The following is a 23974-nucleotide window of genomic DNA, read 5'->3' as shown; positions in this document are numbered from 1 at the left end:
GGAGACTTAGGTTTAAGAAATATCTTGGGGTCGAGAGATAAATGAAAGAGATCTTTTAAAGGGTATCAAATAAAAGGAGACAGAGAGGTTGGACAAGAAGATTATGAGAAGGGTTTTGTGTATTTGATTCGGATTTTTGGAGTACGGACTATCTACAATGGGGCCCAATAAATGACGTTAGGACTTCGATCACATTTATCCTCCCTTAATGTTTGAAATATAATCCTCATATACATGATGTTGTTTTACCTCCATTACTAAGAGTCACTAAGGCACCCATAATTCAGCCTTTTACTTTAATGCGAAGGGTTGTGATTAATCTAAGTGAAAAGCATGTTTTTTTTTTAATTCTCAACCCTTCATGCTCAACGTAAATGCTGACTTCTGGGCAACACCCTTAAGTCGCAACTGAGGTGAAAACACCTCCATAGACGTAAACACGATAAACGCATGCTATTTTTTCTTCGGCACTGTTTGTTTTTGGATTTGAGAAACTATTGAGTAAAAAATTGATTATTGGACAGAAAATTAAACGTAAGGCCATGTTGGTTTTGGATTTTGAGAACCGATCACATCTTCAAAACCAGTTAATTTTGAATCCAATAACCAGCAATGGACTTAAAATCGATTCTCAAAATCTAAAACAAACAAAAGACCCAATTTTGAGTCAAATAATCACTTTTGGACATAATCGGTTCTCAAAATCCAAAACAAAAAAGGCCTAATAGTAATAGAGTAGTAGGGGGTGTATTTGGTGACACACCTAACCACAAAAATGAGTCAACTTTCCACATCGCATTCTTACTTTAAAATATTAGCAAAGCTCATTAAAGTCATGCCACGTGAGTAACAAAGTAGAAAAAACATAGGCTTAGGCATGGCTGAAACGAAACGGCCTAGTGGTGCTATAGACCATTGACTTTCCGTATCGATACGTACCTACCGATACAAACCTCATTCCGTCCGAAAAAAGAGTTTTTATAGTAAGGAATATTAGGGAAAGGCATCTACACTTCTTTCCTTCACTTTTTCTAATTGGCTGTTAAAGGTCTGTTCAGTTACCAAACGTCTCTTATGCATCTAATCAAACAACCAAATGCATCCATTTCTTTTAAAGATAGATGGCTTTTTACAGTTTGGAGTTTTCAAATTGTCAAAAAGAGACCTACGACTCTCTACCATCTAAATAATAAAAATCAATTCTTTGGAGTTAAATTCTTATTGTTTGGTTGACATCCTTCTATTTCTTGGAATCTTGAGTTCTTTTGTTAAGGTGATAAATCCATGGAATTTATTTGTTAGTGAAATGAGTCTATTTCATGTGTTTTCGCCTAAGATTAGTGATTAAACTATAACAAATTTCATAGAATGGTTGTGACTACGTGCTCTGTAGAAAAAACTGACGTGAGAAAATTGCTCTGATCACGCGCAAAGTAATGGAAAGATAATAAAGAAGCAAACACACTCACACTCACAAATACGAGATATATGTGGTTCAACCATGGTTTGAAATATCGGCAAAAATCTTACAATTTCAGTTTCAGTTTTAAATTTTGGTCCCAGCCGATTTCAGATTTCGCCCGGAATTTAAAACCATGGGTTCAATAACAATGCCTGAAACCCTTTCTCTTCTCTCTCCATCATGACCTTACACTGAGTGATTTCAGACTACAACAATGTAAGGCCTCATAGTCGAGGCATCTAGAATGTAGATCATTTCACATCGTGTGGGTTGTCATGATAAGAGAGACTATGGCAGGGCTACCCCATGGCCCAACTCGCATACGGAATGGACATCCTATCCATAAGATTGTGATCTACAAAAGTGAGTTACAAAACCCTAAACAAGGTCTTTATAGATAAAGGGTTGGCATTATCCTCTGACCAAGATGGTTGATTAAATCCATGGATCTGATTAAGTCCAAGGGGTAAATGTGAAATATATTTTTATTAACAAGTAACTTCTTCCTCAGAAGGAAAATGATACAAAGACATGCTTGTTAATTTTAAGATTACCTCACATCAACCCTAAGGCCCGGTTGCATTTAATTTTGAGTCCAAAACTGATTAATGAGCTTTGAATTGCATCTAATTTTGAGTCCAATAATAGCTTTTGGACTCACCTAATAAAGTCGCTAGCCATAAGAAAGTTGTCATTTTATAGGAAAATAAAGCTATTCTTGACCTGAAAATATGGTTATTAATGTGGTGTTATAAGTCAGAATCGTGTGAAAGTTCTTAAGGCCCTGCTCGTTTTGGATTTCTAGCCCAAAACTGATTATTGGACACCAAATTGCGTTGAATTTTGAGCCCAATAATCAGTTTTGGACACAGCTAATTCTTAAAATCCAAAACGAACAGATCCAACTAGACACGAGTCGATGGACCGGTCACGGTCCGTCGCGATGTACGCAATCCTCCTAGCAAAAGGAAAAGAATGCGACGATATTTTCACCCCCACCCCCCCCTGAAGTACGCATGCGCCCATCTTTTAACGTGATTTGACGTCAAAATTAAAAAAGCGTTAAAGTTTGCCAACTGTTCACGTCAAATCACGTTATAAGTGGAGCGCATACGTATTGCAGGGGGGTGAAAATATCATCTACCAAATAGTTATAAAAACCCTAGTAGTAGAGGACTCGAGGGCTTTCAGAGGAAATCCCCGTATTTTTCTCTACACGTTGTCTTAAACTGATTTTGCTCTCTTTTCTCTCCTTCAAGTACCATTAATGGTCGGATCGAGAGCTCCCGAAAACTACAGAAAACTGAAAAACCATTTCAAAATTCCCCAGTTCTCTGTAGAATTTCTGTCTGAATTCTTCTAGAGTAGTAAACTCAGTAGACTTTGGGCCAAATCTCTCTTTTAGAGTTCGAGTTTGAGAGAAATAAAAGCTCGAGATTCGAATTAGAAGTTAGGGTTAGTGTTTTGAGGGAATGGATCTGGATTCCAGTTCGCAATCTCGAGTTTTTCGGTATTTGGTGAGCTCTGAATTTTCTGTTTTAGTTCCTTTTGATTCGTTGCGTACTCTCTCTCTCTCTCTCTCTATTGAATTTCTTTTTTGTGTTATTTCTTTTCTAATGTAGTTTAATTTGTTAGATTTCTTGAAGGCATTTGTTTTTATCTTCTTCCATTGATGATGATTGGAAGATTTCACTTATTTGACTACTTTTAAGTACAAATTCACTACTTTCGAAAGATTTTCTCTGTTTTTTACTCGCTCTGTTTTTTTTTTTTTTTTTGTGATCTTCTAATCGTTTTGCTCCTGTAACTTTCTTTTTGGAGAACTTTCATCGTTTCGCAAGGTAAATGGTTTTTTTCGTGTTAAGTTAGCTATCTTCAGCACATTACTTGTCCGACTCAGCGATTTTTAGTTATTATTTCCCTTTTTTTTTTTCTTCTTTTCAAAGAGGTCTTAGAATGAATTACATAGGATTTTAACTCTCTCTCTCTCTCTCTCTCTCTCTCTCTCTCTCTCTCTCTCTTCGTAGTTTTTTAATGAACTTTAAAAGATTAAGGGGCCGTTTGGATACGCGGATTGTAGAATCCTGGTTTTTAGTTTGAAAACAGTGTAAAAGAGGGTATGAATCAAGCTGCTGAATGCTGTCGTGGCAGCGTTTCTTGAATTTTAAGCAAGAAAATCAGGTTTTAAAAATCTCTCCTACATCCTATGATTTCAAAAACTACAGCTGGTCCTCTTTTTCTCTTGTCTCTAACTCTCTTTTACACTGTTTTCAAACTAAAAACCTGGATTCTAAAATTCGCGTATCCAAACGGCCACTTAATATCTGTGAATTCTAAACTGTTGTTCTTCTCTTCACTTGTTGGTTAGCAATTTTGAATGGTTTTAATTGAGATGATTTTTGACTGCTTTTTATCTTTCAAATTCGGTTAGACCTTGTTTCAGGTGAGTTGAATTGCTATTTTTATTGTATTTTTCTCAATTATCTATTGTTATTTTGTAGAAGAAGAAATATCTATTATTTGAGTTCACGTGAATTCTAAACTGATTTTCTTCTCTTCACGTGTTGACTAGTGATCTTGAATTTGTTTTAGTTGATATGACCTTTACTAAATTCTCTCTCTCTCTCTCTCTTTGAATGATGTACTGAATTTTCTCTTTTAAATCCTGTTAGGCACGTTTTCTGGTTGTTTTTTGACGGATTGAATCTTTTTCTTTTTTAATTTTTTTTTCAATTATGTATTATTTGAATGTATGGCCTTGTTTCCTTTTCTTTATATAATTCCATCGTCCTGTTTTCTTTTCTCTAATATAATTCCATCCATTTACACGCATTTCTCGTGCTTAAGAGTTGATTAATGCCCTTTGTTTTTTTTTTCTTGAATGCTTTCTTCATTATTTGATTTGCAAGGTTATTCATGCCGCTTTTAGTTTCATTTGTTGAAATTTATTCCAAGTTTGGTTTCATTTGGGCTTTGTTTAATTACTTATGCCGAAAGATTCTGTTTGCTCTTTCATCTATTTTATTGTTTTTCATTTGGCTGAGAGATTCTTACAGTTTTGGATGGTATTAGAACTGATTAACAGGTTGGCCCATTCTTACAATTTTGTTTATGGACTTTCTAGTGAGTTTTCCTATTCTACTTAAAGTTTTTAAACTCATCCGATGGGATTTTAGCATGTTTTTAATATGGTACATCATTTAGACATGTTTGATGGAGTTCTTCCATCTTGTATTTTCTTCTTCCGCTGATTTTTGTTTTTAGATATCTTCACCTATCAATTTATAGTAAAGCATATAACTCTTCATTTTTATGTACCTGACAGAAAGCATACAAAACAACGCTCTGTCTGGCGTACCAGAGCCTTGGTGTCGTGTATGGTGACCTGAGCACTTCCCCTATCTATGTTTTCAGAAGCACCTTCTCTGGAAGGTTGCAACTCCACGAGGATGATGATGATATCATCCTTGGGGTACTTTCTCTGGTTTTTTGGACTTTGACTCTTATCCCTCTGTGCAAGTATATTATGCTTGTATTAGGAGCTGATGACAATGGCGAAGGTGCTCCCAGAAAAACCTGTATTAGTGTTAGATTTCTCCTTTTTCATAGTGTGGCTTGACTTCTTCCTGCGTCTAACAGAGCTTGATCTTTCTAGGTGGAACTTTTGCTTTATATTCGATACTTTGCCGGCATTCAAAAATGAGCCTTTTGAACACTGCCCAAGGTGCTCATGAGCAGCTTTCTGCTTACAACTCAGGTTCTCCCGTTAAGGAAACGAGAACGAGTTCACTGCTGAAGGAATTTTTCGAGAAGCATCGCAGTTCTCGCTTTATACTGTTGCTAGTTGTACTTCTGGGAACTGGTATGGTTATTGGTGATGGAATCCTGACTCCAACAATGTCAGGTATGGCTTTTTTTAAATAAAAAAATCTGCTATTTATATCTCAAAAAAAAAATCTGCTATTTCCGTTGAGTTTCACACTACCATATTCTTGGACATTCTGAGTTCTGACACAGGAATTAACAAGGATGGTCTCTTGACTTTGTGATTTTTTTATTGTTATTATCTGTTAATACGATTCCCGGTTAGTCGAAACCATGATTCATTGTGGTACATAAAGACATCAAAACTGGGCATGGTAGCACAACAGTCTTGATGATACACTCAGTGCCTACGCTTTTAATTGCTTTCTATGGTGGTGATAAACGGTTTAAAGTTCAAACTTTCTGGAACAAATCTTATGAGACAAAAAAATTCAGAGAGTTGTCATTCTTCTAAATTTGTAGAAATAATACCTCAGAATAGCGTTTGTATCTTTAGGATATATGAGAATATGATTATGAGAAAGCAAGAAAAGCTTTCACAGTACAGTAGTTCGCTAGTTTGGCCTCTAGAGAAGCACATAAATACTCATGGCACATGTGCAGGCAATGTGGACCCATCAATCAAAGGGACCCATCTGGGTGAATGGTTTCCAAATTTGAACATATCAGAGGATTATAACCATTTGATTGGTTGCTTGCAAAAGGATGGTTAAATTTTTAAAAGTAAAAGTTGGCTATGGTTCACATTTCAATGGATAAAATATTAATTGATCAGAGGTTAGGATTATGTGATTGCCACAATTCCCTTGATATGGTCGATTGTACAATTTGATTATTGGTACTGATCAGCCCGCACGTGTGCCACTTGTCAGTAATAAGCTGCTTTTTAGGAAACATAGGTTAACAGTGATGAACTGAGGACTATAATGTTTTGTTGCTTTTCTGTCCTTAAAATTCGTATTGGCTATGTTTTAATGTTTACATAATTTAGTACACATCTGAAGCTAGGTAATTGGGGCTGGCTTGAGTGGATTATATTGAAAAATAACAGGCATCTCACTTGAAGAGAAGTTGTGTTATCATATGATTATTCTATAGACAACATCATACTGCAAAACTAATATCTGGTATTTTCGTTGTTGGGATTTTCCAGTGCTCTCTGCAGTTTCTGGCGTCAAAATCAAGATCCCACATCTACATGAGAGTAAGTAAAATCACCAACTGCTATTTCTTCTAAATGACATAAATGACCATCAAGACTACGATTTTGGGGTTCTTATATGAGACTTTTTATGTGGTGAACTTGCTGAAGTGCAAGTGTAATAAAAATAAAAAAAACTGTGGGGCCAACATATTGGGTAATATAAACCATTCATTTCTTGGGCCCTAATGTAGATAGGCCATTCCAGAAAATCTTCTCCCTAAGATGATCCCAACCCTCCGATCTATGGAGATTTCTATACTGTGTTGTCCATTTTAAACCTCCACAAATAGGACGGTTAGAATCATCCTCTAGAGAATATTTTGGCGGCACGGCCTATGGCCTATCTATATCTGGGTCCAACAAATAATTGGTTTAGATCAACCAAATACATGGCTCCCATTGTATTTTTATTTTGCTACACTCGGATGGCCGCGAGTTCACAGTATGAAAACTCCTTATATGGTACCTGCACATATTTTCCTAAGAAAAGTATCAGTGGGTTGAAGTACAAGCGGGGTCCACTTGTTCAATTATCCAAACCATTTATCTGTAAATACAAACCATTGCTTCTTTGTTTTCTCACCGTCCATTAAATGACTATGAATTGGAATGTTAGAATTGTCTGATGGGAGTGGATTTTGATGCATGGTTCACCCATAGCTAGGGCTAACAGATAAATGGTTTGGATCATTGAACAAGTGCGCCCTTTGTATACATAGTTTCATAAAATTCATAATATGGTGTGGTGGTAATTGGTAAAGGGTGCCTATAAAGTGATCAAATATTTATGTGAAGGGTTTCTTTTGTGATTCTAAATTGATTTTCTCTGAAGAAGCATATATTAAAATTTAATGATAATTGCAAATGGGTAGAAGTTGTTATTCGTATAAGAGACCCCAATGCATGCCAGATCGAGCTTTATCAGCTAAATTGTTTGCCCTTCCAATGACGTGAACAAAAGAAAATGAAATTCTTGCATTCCAACAAATAGCAACGATACATTCACATAATTCATTGATCTCCATCTATTTAAATTTAGTGATAATTACAAGAAGGGCAGAGTCTGCCATTCCTTTATGTTTTTTGGAAGATAGCCCGGAATTTATCTAGGAATCTAGGCTGTCACCTTAAGTTTTATTGATAAGAACAAAAAATACTAGAGGGAGGACATTCCGTCTTACCTCCAAACCCAAATAAAAATCAAACATATTAAGTTTTTCCTTGAAAGCTACCAATGCTTAACGCATCACAACAAGTGGTTCCCCTCGGTTCCCTAGGGATCTGATGCCAAGTATAAAGCAATATGTTGTCCTTAATAGTGCAGGCAAACTTTGCTAATGAGTCAGACACTTGGTTACCTAGACACTTGGTTACCTTCTTTGTAATGGTGGGTTATGATTGAATTCAAATACCTCAATAAACTCTCAATCTCTTACCAACAGTAAAGAATCGACCATGGAATATTGTCCTTCCCCTTAATGTCATTAACCAAACACTTAACTATCTGATTCAACCCATAATCTTTGGATCTCTATAGCTTTACAATATCTAAGGACATCTAGCAATTCTCTTCATTCAGATTGCATATTAGAACCCTTTACATACTAGTGATAGAAAGCTACAAATTACCTCAGCTGTACATTCGCAAATAATGTCACCACCTCCAGGCTCACCTGGGTTTCCTTTAAATTCACCATCAATGTTTAGCTCGGGGGAGTTGTTATGAGGTCTAATCCAAGTTACCCACACAGCCTTAGGAGGAGTTACTTTGATTTGATCAATGCCCATTGGAGGCAGGGCCAAAGTTTCTATAAAGGAGCATTCTTTTCAAGGATTTATGCTACCTACAATGGATTTGATCCACTCCAGAACATATTTGATCATTGTAGTAGGGGATCTGATTTTACATTTCATACGCCTTCTACACCTTTCCTTCCAAATCTCCCATAATATAAAAGAAGGAATGATTCTAATAAGGTTTCCAAATTGATTTTGGCTGCTTTTGCTAGCTATGTTATACCAACACCAACCTTGTACACTTTGATATTGGATCATAGGGATGTCGAGCTTTGTAGAGAAGTAAATCCAAATTGTATTCTCCATACTACTATCAATGAAAAGGTAATCTAGGTTTGCCTCTTACCCATTTTCAACAATTACAGTTCAACGCTATATGAATAAATCTCTTTTGAATGCAGCTGTCTATAGGTGTAGCCATAGTTGTCAAACTCTTACCAGTCGTACGAGTCAACTCTCGAGTCGAGTCGTCCATGCGAGTTGCCTCTGTCGAAAACTCTTACGAGTCATCTGGTGACTCTTACGAGTCGAGTAAAAAAACTATGACTCTTACGAGTCGAATCGAGTCGTTTGGCCTGGGCTTTCTTGCTTTGATGGTTGAAAACTTGGAAGTAGGAACTTAAAACTTAATTATTTTTGTTCATGCAAGTTACAAGCATGTAGTTATTTATTAGTAAATGGTGGGCCCCACGCCATCAAAACATGAGATGTAAAATGGCAGGCTCCAGTCAAATGCATAGGTTTGGGTTGGGACGGTGGACACCACATTGTCAATAACGTTGGGGGTAAAATGGTGGGCCCCACTTTTTGCATTGGTTTGGGTAGAGACAGTGGGCCCCACCAATCCTAGGCATGGTCATTAAATATTGGGCCCCACCCCATCATAGCATGAGGTGTAAAATAATTTGTCCAAACCATTCAAAAAAAAAAAAATGGTCCCACGGTGTATGCATGGGTTTGGATAGAGGTGGTGGGCTCATCAGATCAAGGGTAAAATAGTGGACCCTACCCATGCTATTCTTGGGTATAGAATATGGGCCCCACCAATCCTAGGCATGGTCATTAAATATTGGGCCCCACCCCATCATAGCATGAGGTGTAAAATAATTAGTCCAAACCATTCAAAAAAAAAAAGCTGGTCCCACGGTGTATGCATGGGTTTGGATAGAGGTGGTGGGCTCATCAGATCAAGGGTAAAATAGTGGACCCTACCCATGCTATTCTTGGGTATAGAATATGGGCCCCACCCCACCCAATCAAAAGATCAAAACGGAAAATACTTTCCAGGAATTTTTTTTTTCTGAAAAGGTGAATAACATTTGGAAAGTTACGTGCTTAGCATATATTATGGATAGATGGATATTTATGGCTTAGTGCTTTATCTATGTGCAATTGGGTTATTTTTTTTACATGCTTCATCTTTTGAGATATAATGATCTTTTTTCGACTACATTTCTACTCTTTTCAAAAACTCTTATGAGTCACGAGTCATAAAATTAAGAAATCGAGTCACGGGCTGACAACTATGGGTGTAGCACTGTAGCACAGTTAAATCACTGCCACAAAAAGCGGCAAATCACCATTTAAAAAAAAGCAGCAAATCTTGGTAAGCATATCCTTCTAGATGAATCTCGCCCAAACTTTTTTGCTACTTTGGGTTCTAACTGTTTTCCAAGCTGAGCTGATCGAAAAGAAACCAAATATGTATGGAACCCAAATCAACTGATCTTCTCAGTTGGATAGAGTAAGATTTGAGTTCATAATATTGTTCACAATATCAAGACATAAATGATAAGCATACTTTTTTGCGTTTCAATCACCCGACCCATTATGACTTCTTCGTTACACATATCTACATTCACAACCAAAACGTTATCCACATGACTCAAAAGAGGCACATTGGTTATCCACCTATCCGCCCAGAAATTAATGCACCCTTTATCAACGTCTCTCCTGAGTATCTTGTCTTTCCAAAGCTTTGAATCACCTTCCTTGAGATTCACCAACTAGAACTTCTTGCTCTTTAAATACCAGATAGTCATGAATTCACTCCATAATGAGTGGTCTCCATGGAGCCTATGGATTGCTCTGAAAGCCATTCTAACATCTTGTCCCAAGCCAACCAGAGATGCTTGTTTTTTTACAAAGCTTGTCCCAAGCCAACCAGAGATGCTTGTTTCCATGCTCCATTTTTCTCCACCAAAAGTTAGCCAGAATTCTTTCCGTTCTCTTAATAACTGTCATAGGCGGATTCATAGCTGAAAGTATATGTCGGCATTGACGATAGAACATACTTCAATAAAACCAATTTACCTCTGAGATAGGTGTTTTCCTTTTCGGCCCGCAACCCTCTTCTTATTTTATTGACAAGCTTCTCAAAAAAGTCAACTCTTAGTCTTCCTTTAAAGAGGGAAGCTCTAAGACAGGTGATAGCCCGTTACTGATTGGATAATAATTTTCCTCGTAATAGAAAGGTTATACCCACATGCATGATCACTGTTTTTCTTGTTGATCAGTTGACCAGAAGCACTTTCATATAAGAGATCCCTATGGATGCCAGATTGAGACTATCTGCTGAATCATTGGTGCTTCTAGGGATGCGAACAAATGAAAAAGAAACGGTTTCATTTGAACAAATAGCAGCGATCTCATCCATATAATTTTTGAATCTCTATGGTCCCACATCTCGGCCATCAGCCCACAATCCAGAATTTGATGAGTACCCCTCGTTGATAAGCAGACTTTGAAAAGCCTATTGTAGATCCTCAAACCTGTAAGCACCTCTCTTATGGTTAGGATCTGATCTACCAACAGTAGGAGTATGATTGGATTTAGATCGTTAGAATCCATCTCCGTCTTGCAATAATCCAATTCTAAATTAAATTTCCGTCCATAAGTTAAAAAATAACCCATTATTGGTAGTTTTTTGTCATTTTTTTTTAAAGCCGTTTTTTGTCAATTTTTTTTGTTTGAAAAACAGTTTTTTGTCATTTTCTTCAAAGTTTCATATATATATATATATATATAACTTTTTCATTCTATATTATTCATTATAGGATTAAAATATTTGTATACATGCAGACTACATGGTATTCTTTGCCTGTGTTATCTTAGTGGGATTGTTTGCTCTTCAACACTATGGGACACACAGGGTTGGCTTTCTTTTTGCCCCAATCTTGATAGCTTGGCTTGTCTGCATCACTGGGGTTGGCATTTACAACACAATCCGATGGAACCGAAGTGTTGTCAGTGCTCTGTCTCCATATTACATATATAAATTTTTCAGAAAGACCGGAAGAGATGGATGGCGATCACTTGGAGGCATTGTTCTATGTATTACAGGTCTGTTGGTTTTCTCTGCCTTGAAAGTCTTGCATATGCTTTTGAATCTGTCTCCTTTTCACAACGGTTTATAAAGTGTGTCCGTTTGAACAGGTGCGGAGGCCATGTTTGCGGATCTTGGGCACTTTTCCCAGCTTTCTATCCGGGTGAGTTTCCATATCTGTTAGAAATTTCATAGGACTAGAGTTTAAACAAAACTAGAAAACAGTGAAAATGTGTGGAGCTGTTGGTGCTGAGCCATTAAAAAAATTTAGAAAAAAGAAAAAAATTGGTTCGTCTTTTAGAAAGCTGTCCATGTTGCTGCGTTTACCTTATGGGCTGGCATTTTGATTCATAATAATATGAATATTTGTTAATGCCGTTTCTATTCATGTCCAGGGTATGAACATTTTTCTAATTTTATTTATGATATTTTTTGCATCATTTCCACATTCTGTTCACTTGATTTAGCCCGGGAGTTGTTATGTGGGAGATTATCTATGTATTGATTACAAAGAATTCACATATTTTGTATATTTTTTCCATCGTAGGTTATGGTAAGGCTGGTGATATTGACGATTCTGTGGTTATGAAATCTTTGTTATGGCAGATAGCATTTACAGGAGTTGTTTATCCCTGCTTGGTTCTGGCCTACATGGGTGAAGCTGCTTATCTCTCAAAACACAAAATGGACCTTCAGAGAAGCTTCTTCAAAGCCATCCCAGGTAAGGATTTACATTTCTGCTTAGTTGAATTAAAGTAATGCTCAAGTTATTTATATTTAGGTATTTTAAAAGGGGAAAAATTGCATGTGACTACTTCATCTCATGAATACCCGAATGCAGGCAAAGTTTCTGCATTTGTATAGCTATAATACCCACAGGAAGCGTTTTAGTCTTCGCATATCATCTTTAGAACTGGAATAGCATGGACTATGGTCCGAAATTCATAGCTAGAAGGGTCTTAAATATTTTCATCACTTTACATCCTAATTGAGCAGGGTATATTTCTTGTTTTGTAAAATTTTGGCTCATGTAGTCATACTGATATGTGATGAGGCCAGATAAGATATACCCTTGGACTGCTATACAGTTACCGCCATCTTTTGTAATTGGGTAGAAACACCCATGCTTTATCAATTGCTGCAATAAATGGCTTCTGCTTGACTTTGGGTGCTACATTTTACGAGCTATAGGTACCGAAGGAGCTTTGTAAACAAAAAAGTGGAGTACTAGTAGGAAATTTGAATTTTGAACTTACCATTAAAAAAATTGCATATGAACTTTTCCAACTTAGATAGTCCTACTTTATTGGTTGTATCCGTTATTTTGTATGATTGCATTTGTGTCCGCAGTTTTTTTGAGATCCATGGATGTTTTCTTAATGGTGCCTCATGTTTCAAAAAGTGGAATCTCTCTCCCTCCCTCTCCCCATCTCTGTCTCTCTCCCCCCTTTTTTGTGAATATGGCTGCCTTGTTCTTCCATGTATGTGACATTTTTGGTTAATCAACGATATTTTTTCCACATTCCATTTCTCATATTTTTTGCTACTGCATAATCTCATAATCTTTTTTTTTTTAAATTTCTCTGTGCAGAGGTTATCTTCTGGCCAGTATTTATTGTTGCGACGCTAGCAACGGTCGTGGGGAGTCAAGCAATTATTTCTGCCACCTTCTCCATTATCAGTCAGTGTAGGGCGTTGAGGTGCTTCCCACGTGTGAAGATAATACACACATCAAGCCAAGTGCATGGGCAGATTTATATACCAGAGGTGAACTGGATGTTGATGGTCTTGTGTCTTGCAGTTGTCATTGGCTTTAGAGACACCGACATGATTGGAAATGCATATGGTATGTGGTTCTCTACTTCTCCTGGGCTCTGTTTCTTTTGACGTAAAATGGCTGTGAAACAAATTTTGTCTATTTGTACACTTAAAAATGGGCATAAAATTTGTTATTCTATACGTCGACAGAAACAGACCCATCCGAAAATATTCCTTCTGTTACTTCTCGGCTCTTGTCATTGATTGCTCTGCCTGTTCCTGATCTGATTTCACCGATTTTCTTTTTTCCCAGGCCTTGCAGTGATCACTGTAATGTTCGTTACTACCTGTTTGATGTTCCTCGTCATTATAACAGTTTGGAATCGAACTGCTCTAACAGCATTCTTGTTCGTCGCCATCTTTGGATCCATAGAGCTCCTCTATTTCACTGCATGTCTTACCAAAGTCCCAAAAGGAGGCTGGCTCCCTCTACTCTTCTCCCTAATTGTCTTGTCTGTGATGTCTATATGGCACTATGGAACTTCAAAAAAGCAAGAATTTGAACAACAGAACAAGGTCTGTATAGAAAGGCTCCTAACCCTTGGTCCAAGCTTGGGTATTGTCCGAGTAAACGGAATTGGACTCATCTATTCGAACGTAGTTTCTGGAGTCCCACCCATGTTTGCTCATTTTGTCACAAACTTCCCAGCCTTCCACCGCATCCTTATCTTCGTCTCCTTACAGTTGCTCACAGTTCCTAAAGTTCCCCCCGGCGAACGCTTCCTCATTGGCCGGATTGGTCCACCGGAGTTCAGACTTTTCCGGTGTGTCGTAAGGTATGGTTACAAGGATTCAAGGAGGGACTCTTATGATTTCGAAAACCACCTTATCATGAAGGTGGCTGAGTTCTTGCAGCGCGAAGGCGAAGAAGGGGGCAGCATGGCCAATGAGCAGCTGTCTATGATTGGAAATCTGTCAGGCCCGGTGGTGGATGCTGTGGGGCGGCCTGAGAAAAATGCGGGCATTGGCAGGCGGAAGAAAGTGGGGTTCCGAGATGTCGCAGTGAGAGATGAAGTGAAGGAATTGGTTGAGGCCAAGGAGGCTGGGGTGGCATACATGATGGGGCACACATGCGTTGTGGCGAGTGAGCAATCTTCATTATTGAAGAAGTTTGCAATTGACTTTGTCTATGGGTTTCTCCGACGGAATTGCCGGCGCCCGGCGGTTTCCCTCGGCATCCCACATACTTCACTGATTGAGGTTGGTACGGTTTACCATGTGTGATTACACAATGGGATGTGAATATTAGGCAAATGAGATTCTGATTCAGCTTGTGGCAATCCTGGAGAGGGAGGGTAATATATAGCTGATATTTGATCTTCTGTTGATAACTTGATACTAATTGGGGAAAGAAAATGACAAATATATGCCACTGGAAGTTGGTTTTCTGAAATTGGGTGCAATATCGGTATGCGGAAGACAGTGGGGATATATTTGACATTTATTGAGAAAGTATGGACATATTGCTTCTTATGCCGTCTGTGGGAGAAGGCTGAAAGAAGTAATGAGGTGATCCAAACTGGCTAAACTGTACAAGAGGTTAGGAGAGGATACAAACCCAAAATTCTTCTTTCACCATCTTTTTTTTTTGGTGACTCACCATTTTCGTTTCCCTGTATATTCTTGTATGTAAAGATGTGTCCTATTAATATTCTCTTTTAAGAAATGATATATCAAGATTTGGTGATGGAACTGTTTTACATTTTTTCTTGGTTTTGAATAGGAAGACAACTAATTTTCAAAATAGAAAGAAAGAAAAGGAAGACAACTATCGTCTTAAAATTAAGGGAAATGATAAATGCGAAGTACAACAGCCCCTTTTCATCACTTGGGACACCCAGCTGCATTGTACGTGGCAATCAGGTCACTTCATTCCTTAAATGTGAAGTACAACAGCCCCTTTGCAGTCATCGATACACTGTAGCTGGGTGCCCCAAGTGATGGAATGGGGCACATTTATCATTTCCCAAAATTAAACCTAAATTTGAGTCCAACAATCAGTTTGGACTCTCAGTTTGTTCTCAAAATCCAAAACAAACAGGGCCTAATCTTTATTCATACTCTAAACATAAATTATAGATTGCTCAAGAATAAGTCCCGAAATATGGATATCGTAGTTATTTTATTAAGGGAAATGTTATCCCCCCGAACGGTTTCTGTGAGAATGGTTCACTGCTTTGAGGATAGATTCACCCCCTTTAACGTTTTTCTTTGCCTTTAGTTAACTAAAAAGTTGGGGGGGGGGGGGGGGGGGGGGGGGTTGGTTTATCAGAGAGCAGTTATATTAAGAAAGAAAAAGGGCAATGAGTGTAATGTGGAAAGGGCAATGAGTGCACCTATCATTTTCCTTGATGGAATCTACGTACAGTTAAGGCAGGTAAGCTCATGTTTTTGGTGTGAGAACCACTTCTGACTGAAGTTCGGTGAGGGCAGCCATTCTTCACAGTTCTTTTTCTCTTATTTTTTCTTCTATGGTGAGTGAGAAAACTGAAAAAGTTCGAGATTGGCAAACCCCACCATGACATTCTTCATGTGGGCTCTTCGGTTTTTTTTCTTTTATATTTTCTCTATATTTCCAGCAATGGATTTTATCATCACCATGTTTGATATGAGTTTGGCAGAGACACTATAAAAACAGGTATAACACTTGTAAAGATAATACACCATGAGACTTTTTCATTTCCATGATGCCCAGAAATCAGCCCACTCTGTTGTGAAAGGCTGAGATTGAAAAGCATTTTTTTTAGTGATACTAACCTCAGTTTTTCACAGGAAAGTGAAAGCCTGATGATTTCCAGGTGGCGCACTCAGACACAACGAAGGTGAAACAATATCATACACCATTAAGTTCTTGTGGGCTAATAATGAGGTTGGATTATGATAGTGTGATGCGAAAAACAATACTTCCACCCCCCTTGTCTGTCTTTTGGTTATAATCAGGTTGGATTATGATACACTGCTTATGCAATTAGAATACCTCTACTTCTTTTTAGCTTTTTACTATTGTGAATTTAGCATATCAGACTTTTCCTCTCTGTTGTGAGAATGAAAAACTCTTGATTTCTTAGAGTAGATTGATGTGTTCCTTCCATGAGATGAGTTCTATTGGCATTTAGGCTTTCGATGTAAAATGGGTGTAAAACAAATTTTAAAGTCATTTTTTAGTTCAAAATTGGGCATAAAATTTGTTTTACGCCCGTTTTACGTCGAAGAAACGGAGCCATAAAGAAAAGGGATAGAAATTAGATAAAAGGAAACAAGAGAAGAAAAATCTTTTCTGCAATCCAGACATATTTGTAGATTAAAGATTTCTTCTTTTTCTTAGTAATTCAAAATTATGCATCAGAAAAAAACAAGGGCATAGTTACAATTTCTAGGTTTAAGAGGATGTTACATTAGTTTATTTTGTTATATTCTCTCCAATATTTTTTCCCCTAATTTTCAATTGTCTCTTGCGCTCATTTCTCACGCATTGCTAATGCCTTCTTTTTAGTTAATTTTATATGGATTTTTACTAAACATCTTTTAGTAATCGTTTACAAACATCTTTAGAGGTTCCTTTTCTTTCTTTTTCTACCTTAATTACATACTTTATCGGCCGTTTGGATGATGGAGAAATTTATTTTTGAACATCTTTTCATGAAAAGTGAATTTTTGCTAATTCATTTTGAAGGAAATTTTTTTCCAAAATAATTTTATTTTTAAAATTTTAAAAAAATATTTTTTTCTTCTAAGGAAATATTCTTTCACATGGGAAAGGTAGTATATATACATGTTTGGCAACCATGAAAAAAAAATTCATGGAATATTTGTTTACCCAAAGTTAGAGAAGGGTAGGGTAGAGAGAGGTGGTGAGAGATAGATTTTAGTCAGGAGTCAGGAGAGCATGTGATTGGGGTTGGTAAACAAAGAAAAGAAAAATCCCGTTTTGAAAATGGGATTTTTGTTTTCCTTGTTTTCCAATTCCACCCCATGCTCTCCTGACTCACCCACCAAGTCAAGTCACTCTTTCCCTCCAGCCTATTTGGCCTTTGCCCCTCTTGTACTACTCCACAAATATTCCATGAACCATGGTTGTCTAACATGGCCTATAGTTTTTTTTTTTCCCGTTAGATCCAAACAGCCTATTTAGAGATAATATATGCATTCCCTTGTTTTGATAATAGCCCCCATTACTTTATTCAAAGATGGAACATGTGGGACCTTATGTTCTATAGGTGGTCCACCAAATCAATGGCCCCGATCAGTGATTAGTATAATTTCCCCAGCAAAGAGGGGCATTACTGGAATACGATTATTACAAGTCGGCCGTTTGAAGTTTGAAAAAATGATATGACCTTGGAATCTTCCCTTCAAACTCCCCAAATTCGACCGTTACTATGCATTTAAAAGAAATATGACCGTTGAGAACAGATACCAATTGAATTTCTTTCCACTCTTCTTCTCTTTCCTCTCTTTCATCCCCATTACTCTCTTCTTTGATACCATTTTTATCTCTTTTCATTCTCCATATTTATACTCAATGATGTTCCCTTCTTCTACATCCATGGCAGTTGAAGAAACTAACCCTAAAGAACCCAAACCCCCTCACCCTCTCCACCAAATCGCCGAAAGCCCGACCCATAAGCTCCTCCTCAAGCAATGGCTCAAGGAAGATGAACTCATCTTCCGCAGAATCACCCTCAAAGAAACCCGAATAGACGCTACCCGTAAAGAGATAACCCAACTCTATTGTTCTTTCTTCATTTTCCATTCCACTGTTCTTCTCCTTCTCTATAGCACTGCGGCAAGCGAACCCCGATCCGCTTGCCACCGATCTTGGATCCCTTCCGTCTGCTCGGTTTTTTGTTCTTTGTTTATCATTTGGGCAATTCGTTATAAGACCGATGTCGAGTGTCATATGGAGAAGCTGTTGGAGAGGGAAAAAGAAGATGGGAAGCTTATGAAGAAATGTGTTGTGGAATTGAAGAAAAAAGGGGTGGAATTTGATCTATTGAAGGAGGTTGACGCATTGAGGAGGGCTAAGAGTTTGAGGGTTGAGACAAAGGCGGTGAATAAATGGTCGGCGAGGGATTTCGTAACTCTCTTCTTTGTGGCAGCTTCTTGCCTGGTTTTGGGTCTTATCAGGGTTGTGTTATGTAATTAGGGTTTGAAAGATAAAGGGTACTTTCTCATGGGATTTCAGAGAATTTATCCTGTTTTTCTTTCTTTTATTTCATATTTATCTTGTTGGTACTTTAAAAAAAAAAACACCTGTTGTGGGTCTTTTGAGTGGCAGAAGAATCTTGATTCTGCCACAGATGAGAAGGATGGGGGGTTAGACAGGAAAGATACGCAGAATGTTTTGTTCTGCTTTTGTAGCCATTGAAATCCACGAAGAAATCAAGAATTAAATTTGAATACGTTCAAATATTTTTCTTTATCTTTTACTTTTCTGGTAATTATTTTGTATTTAGTCGTGTTTTTCTGTAATTACAAATGGAATGGAGATGCAGGATATCTGGGTTTTGGTTTTGACTGAAAGAGTTGGTATCAAGCTACTCTTTCCTAGAATTTGTAAAAGAAGATTTTCTTCTTATACCGTAACATATGTCTTGGAGATTGTCTTTAAGACCCAAATGCAATAATGCATAATATTTTGTTAAGGTTGATTTGGTGATTGCTTTATATATTGATGGTAATTTAGCCTTCATACTATAGGGATAACCAATCCTTCTAGATGGTTTGAGTGTGCCGGAGGCCTGACACAAGTTCTATGATGTACAGTGGGGGGCACCATGGAACTTGTTCTAAAGTATTATTTAGAACAAGTCTTGGAGATTGTCTTTAAAGACCCAAATGCAATAACGCATAATATTTTGTTAAGGTTGATTTCGTGATTGCTTTATATATTGATGGTAATTTAGCCTTCATACTATAGGGATAACCAATCCTTCTAGATGGTTTGAGTGTGCCGGAGGCCTGACACAAGTTCTATGATGTACAGTGGGGGGCACCATGGAACTTGTTCTAAAGTATTATTTAGAACAAGCTCTGATTTGTAGAGCCATCCTTTTGCTATTTGAATCAGTTTTAATGGTGAGTAAAAATTTTAGGAGTAAAAGCTGCGCAGCGCTAGAAGTGTAAAATATACTCCTTTAGAGGTAACCCCAATCGAGGAGAAAAGCAAAAATATGCAGATCACTAAAAAGGGATTTGCTAGGGACCATCGCATAAGGATTTTGCAGGCGGGGCGGGGCTGTGTTGCATGAGAGTGCAGGCCACCTCTGATGAATTGAATAAATAAGACAAAATACGTGCCTATGTGGCTGCTCTCTCATTGCCAACTGCCAGCCTGCGAAATGCCTTCTGTGATGGTCCCTGGCAAATCCCCACTAAAAATTATGAGGAAAGGCTGCAGCAAGGGGTAGCAGAGAAGTGTGCAAATCCCTGTTTGGAGGGTATAAGAGATATTTACATCATATATCATAGGATATTAGAGATATATGCTCCTTCAAAATTCCTTCATCAAATTCCATTATTTGGTCAGATTGGATGTAGCCCTTCAATTTTTGTAGATGAAATTATTATGCTGCAGATCAGGCAACTCTATTTTCATAGTCGAGGTTGTGTTTTTTTCATGTAAACAATGACATTCCAATATCATTTTTTTGTTTCTTATACACATTCTGGTGAATGTTCTGCGTTTGGTGGTGTTTTTTGGTAGGGATTTTATAGGGACCATCGCAGAAAGCATTTTCGTGGAATGGCATGTTTCATGAGAGGGCTGCTACATAGGCTCAGATTTTCTGTATATTATTCTCCTTGAAAATACAAAAAGGTCAAAAAGGTTTCCCCTCATCAACTACAGAGAATAATATACTGAACATTTTGTTTTGCATATGAAAACTTTTGAAACCTTTTACTGTGGAACATCAAATGGGTGACCTGTTCAGACAATATTTGGTATGCTTAGCAATGTTGTGGGACCACCTATATACATTCGAATTATGGTAAGGATGAAGATGATTCATGTTGATGGTCAGACAATCTTCATGTTATTTTTCATTTTTTACAGTCATATCATATATAAGAATAGTTTACTGTTCCTTCTAGTGTTTTTACGTTTCTAAGGAACTCAAGATCCCTCGATGATTTTTACAGTAGGTAACCATGGATATCTCAAACTACAGGAGAATAATATACTGGATATCTCATTAGGTAACCGTGGATCTTACAGTAGGTAACCATGGTAACCCTGCATAAGCTTGAAGATTTTTACAGTAGGGTAACCATGGATCTTATTCTTTTATCACTTGGATATCTCAAACTTTAGAGGCGAGATTATCAACATCCTCTTGTTCTCTGAATTATTTTTAATGGTAATTTCAGGATTCATTTAATTAATTTATTTATTTTTCTGTCTTAGTTGTAGCTGTTTTTGTAGTAGAGAATTGTGCTACAGACCAACCATTCTATATTTCGTTTATTTAGTTGCTATCAAGGAAGTTTCAAGCACTATGGAATGATCTTTTAAAATTTGGGAGGTCGCTCTCTGTCTCTTCTGTGGAAAGCTGAAGTTTGGGTACATTAATGGGAATATTTCAATGCCACATATACCCCAAAATTTTGTTCAGTTTTACTTATTCAGTTGCTATCAAGGAAGTTTCATGCACAATTCTACATGTATTATGCATTTTAACTCCGAGTTTACCCTATGGAATGATCTTTTAAATTTGGGAGGTCGCTCTGTCTCTTCTGTGGAAAGCTGAAGTTTGGGTACATTAATGGGACTATTTCAATGCACAATACTTAGTTGCTATCAAGGAAGTTTCATGCACAATTCTACATGTATTATGCATTTTAACTCCGAGTTTACCTATGGAATGATCTTTTAAATTTGGGAGGTCGCTCTGTCTCTTCTGTGGAAAGCTGAAGTTTGGGTACATTAATGGGACTATTTCAATGCACAATACTTAGTTGCTATCAAGGAAGTTTCTTGCACAACTCTGAGTTTACCCTATGGAATGATCTTTTAAATTTGGGAGGTCGCTCTGTCTCTTCTGTGGAAAGCTGAAGTTTGGGTACATTAATGGGACTATTTCAATGCACAATACTTAGTTGCTATCAAGGAAGTTTCTTGCACAACTCCGAGTTTACCCTATGGAATGATCTTTTAAATTTGGGAGGTCGCTCTGTCTCTTCTGTGGAAAGCTGAAGTTTGGGAACATTAATGGGACTATTTCAATGCACAATACTTAGTTGCTATCAAGGAAGTTTCTTGCACAATTCTACTTGTATTATGCAATTTAACTCCGAGTTTACCCTATCTTTTAAAATTTAACTCCGAGTTTACTCCGAGGTCGCTCTGTCTCCTTCTGTGGAAAGCTGAAGTTTGGGTACACATTAATTGGTTATGTCTTGGGTATCACAAAAACCAGCTTTAGACCAACAAGGACTAGATGGTGTTTTTGTGCATTATGCATTTCAATGCCATATACCAACAAGGACTATTTTTGTTGGGTATCATGCATGCACATGGAATGATCTTTTAAAATTTGGGAGGTCGCTCTGTCTCTTCTGTGGAAAGCTGAAGTTTGGGTACATTAATGGGACTATTTCAATGCCATATACCCAAATTTTGTTGAATGAATTGGTTACGTCTTCTTGGGTATCAAAAACCAGCTTTTTAGACCAACAAGGACTAGAGTGTAGTGTGTTGAGAAAAAAGCCTCTGTGACAACCTCATAATCGCAATCTATACAGTATCTATCCTACTTTTGACGTTCAATCAAATTGTGATGGATATACAACTAGATCAGGCATTTTGTTTGATCATTGAAGCCCACAAATCCAAAATCAATCCCGAAAATTCATAATTTGGCATGTTAGTCAGTGGTAATCTGGATCAATTGGTCTGTACACAACATTTAGGCCCTTTTTTTGTTTTGGATTTTGAGATAACGTAGAGGCCCTATTGGTTTTGGATTTTGAGAACCTAATGTGAGTCCATAATTGATTATTGGACTCAAATTTATGTTTAATTTAGAGTCCAATAAACCAACCGGGTTTATAGATACAAATATAATAGAAGAATCTCTACATTTATCTCAAAAGAAAGCCATCATATCTTACATTACTTAAACTAATTTACACCCATATAACCCAACTTCTCATCTAGTATTACAGCAAAAGAATAAGCAACACAATCCCTTGAAAGCAAATGGGGAAAGGAAAAAAAAATCAAAACTCATACAAGAATTACAACAACAAATGACCTCAAAACAAACTAACTCATTAGAGAAAAAAATTCAGTGGTCTACTCAAGCAACTCAAGGAGGCTTTGAAAGCAGAAACCTGTCTCTGTTCTTTTTTTTTGCACTGCCTCTCAAACATTCATTGCATTTCCCTCCTTCATATGGGTGGTTGGAGGGGATGAAGTCAGAGACCCCACACCACCTGGTGGTGGGGTCGGCACCCCGTAAATCTGCGCATTGGTTCGCACATCTTGTCTCCCCTTTGCTCTCCCAAGATAATAGCATCCAAAACCGAGGATTATGGCGAAAAGAATCAGAGGGAGGGAGATAACCAGAACAAAACCCATTTTTCTCTTTAACAAAAACTCTTTAGATCTGTGATCAGATTTCAACTCCACCAGACCAATATCTGCAAGAGAGGGAAGAAAACAAAGATCGCAATTCAAATAAGAGAATCTAATAAAATAAAGAAAGGAATACAAAAGCCTAAAAGATTAAGCCTGATACTTACATTTGATAGGCTTTGATGGGAATAGATTGGGATTTCAAATACGAAAAAGAGGTGTTTGTGATTGAAGGGTATGATGCTCAGAAATGAAGAAAGAAATGAAACAGAGATGGAATGGAGATTTCATCAGAAGCTTGGATTTTATAGCACTATGCCTCACCTCTAAGGAAGAATCTCATCACGTCACTTTTTCTCTCTCCCTTTGTCTCAACGGTTCCTCAACGTTCAAGTTTTAACGGATACTTTTTTGTCCTGGACCACTCAAAATTATGACTTGCATCATAATGAATTCCAAGAGCAAAGTCTATTGTTTAGTGAATCGACCCACTACTTTTGACTGGTGTTGACTCAGGCCAACGAATCACTTGTGAAAATGATTTCTTAAAAAAGTTTATAGGGGGGATGATAAACTGAAGGGTGCCCATGAAAAAACCAGCTACAAGGGTGCCCCATTGGACAATCTCATGGAAGCGCATTTATATTGGCACAGAAAAGCACGACATTAATGGAATATTAAATGTACTTTTGTAAGATGGTCCAATGGGGGAGTTTATATGATGTATGCACATTTTTTTTCATTACCAGGTGTAGCCCTGTCCGTTTCTAAATTTTGGGGGTTCGTTGTGTCTGACACTAGATCTCCATGTCTGTGTCCACAGATAAAAAAAAATATGTAGGAGGCTAATATCAATCTGGGAAATGTTATCATCACTACTCTATTTTGATGAGGGCACTCCTCACTTTATTAAAAGTATGGTATGGCCCACATCATAGGATCATCCAGACAGTCCATTAGATG

General features: G+C 37.5%; 2 protein-coding genes and 1 long non-coding RNA gene across 3 annotated transcripts; 2 read left to right on the top strand and 1 right to left on the bottom strand.

Moving 5' to 3' along the window:
• The first annotated feature begins 2658 nt into the window (after window positions 1-2658).
• LOC143884674 (putative potassium transporter 13) lies at window positions 2659-15118 on the top strand. Its single transcript, XM_077388357.1, has 9 exons — window positions 2659-2979; window positions 4788-5022; window positions 5118-5366; window positions 6441-6491; window positions 11370-11630; window positions 11724-11776; window positions 12220-12334; window positions 13205-13459; window positions 13685-15118. Exons 1-9 carry the CDS (start codon window positions 2935-2937, stop codon window positions 14653-14655), a joined length of 2235 nt encoding a protein of 744 aa, XP_077244472.1. The 5' UTR covers window positions 2659-2934; the 3' UTR covers window positions 14656-15118.
• A 2539-nt stretch (window positions 15119-17657) lies between these two features.
• Window positions 17658-18928, top strand: LOC143883377 (uncharacterized). The gene has a single exon (XM_077386735.1). It carries the CDS (start codon window positions 17828-17830, stop codon window positions 18575-18577), a length of 750 nt encoding a protein of 249 aa, XP_077242850.1. The 5' UTR covers window positions 17658-17827; the 3' UTR covers window positions 18578-18928.
• Window positions 18929-22495: 3567 nt separating this feature from the next.
• Window positions 22496-23434, bottom strand: LOC143883376 (uncharacterized). Its single transcript, XR_013252369.1, has 2 exons — window positions 23179-23434; window positions 22496-23076 (listed from the first exon to the last, which is right to left on the bottom strand). It is a non-coding gene; the product is annotated as an uncharacterized LOC143883376 (long non-coding RNA).
• Window positions 23435-23974: the final 540 nt, after the last annotated feature.

The sequence above is a fragment of the Tasmannia lanceolata genome, unplaced genomic scaffold, assembly GCF_043159265.1.
Source record: "Tasmannia lanceolata isolate RefF3 unplaced genomic scaffold, GAP_Taslan_0.1 ptg000008l, whole genome shotgun sequence".
Classification (NCBI taxonomy): domain Eukaryota; kingdom Viridiplantae; phylum Streptophyta; class Magnoliopsida; order Canellales; family Winteraceae; genus Tasmannia; species Tasmannia lanceolata.
The sequence above is the reverse complement of the archived record's forward strand: the minus strand, read 5'-3'. Positions and strand labels throughout refer to the sequence as shown.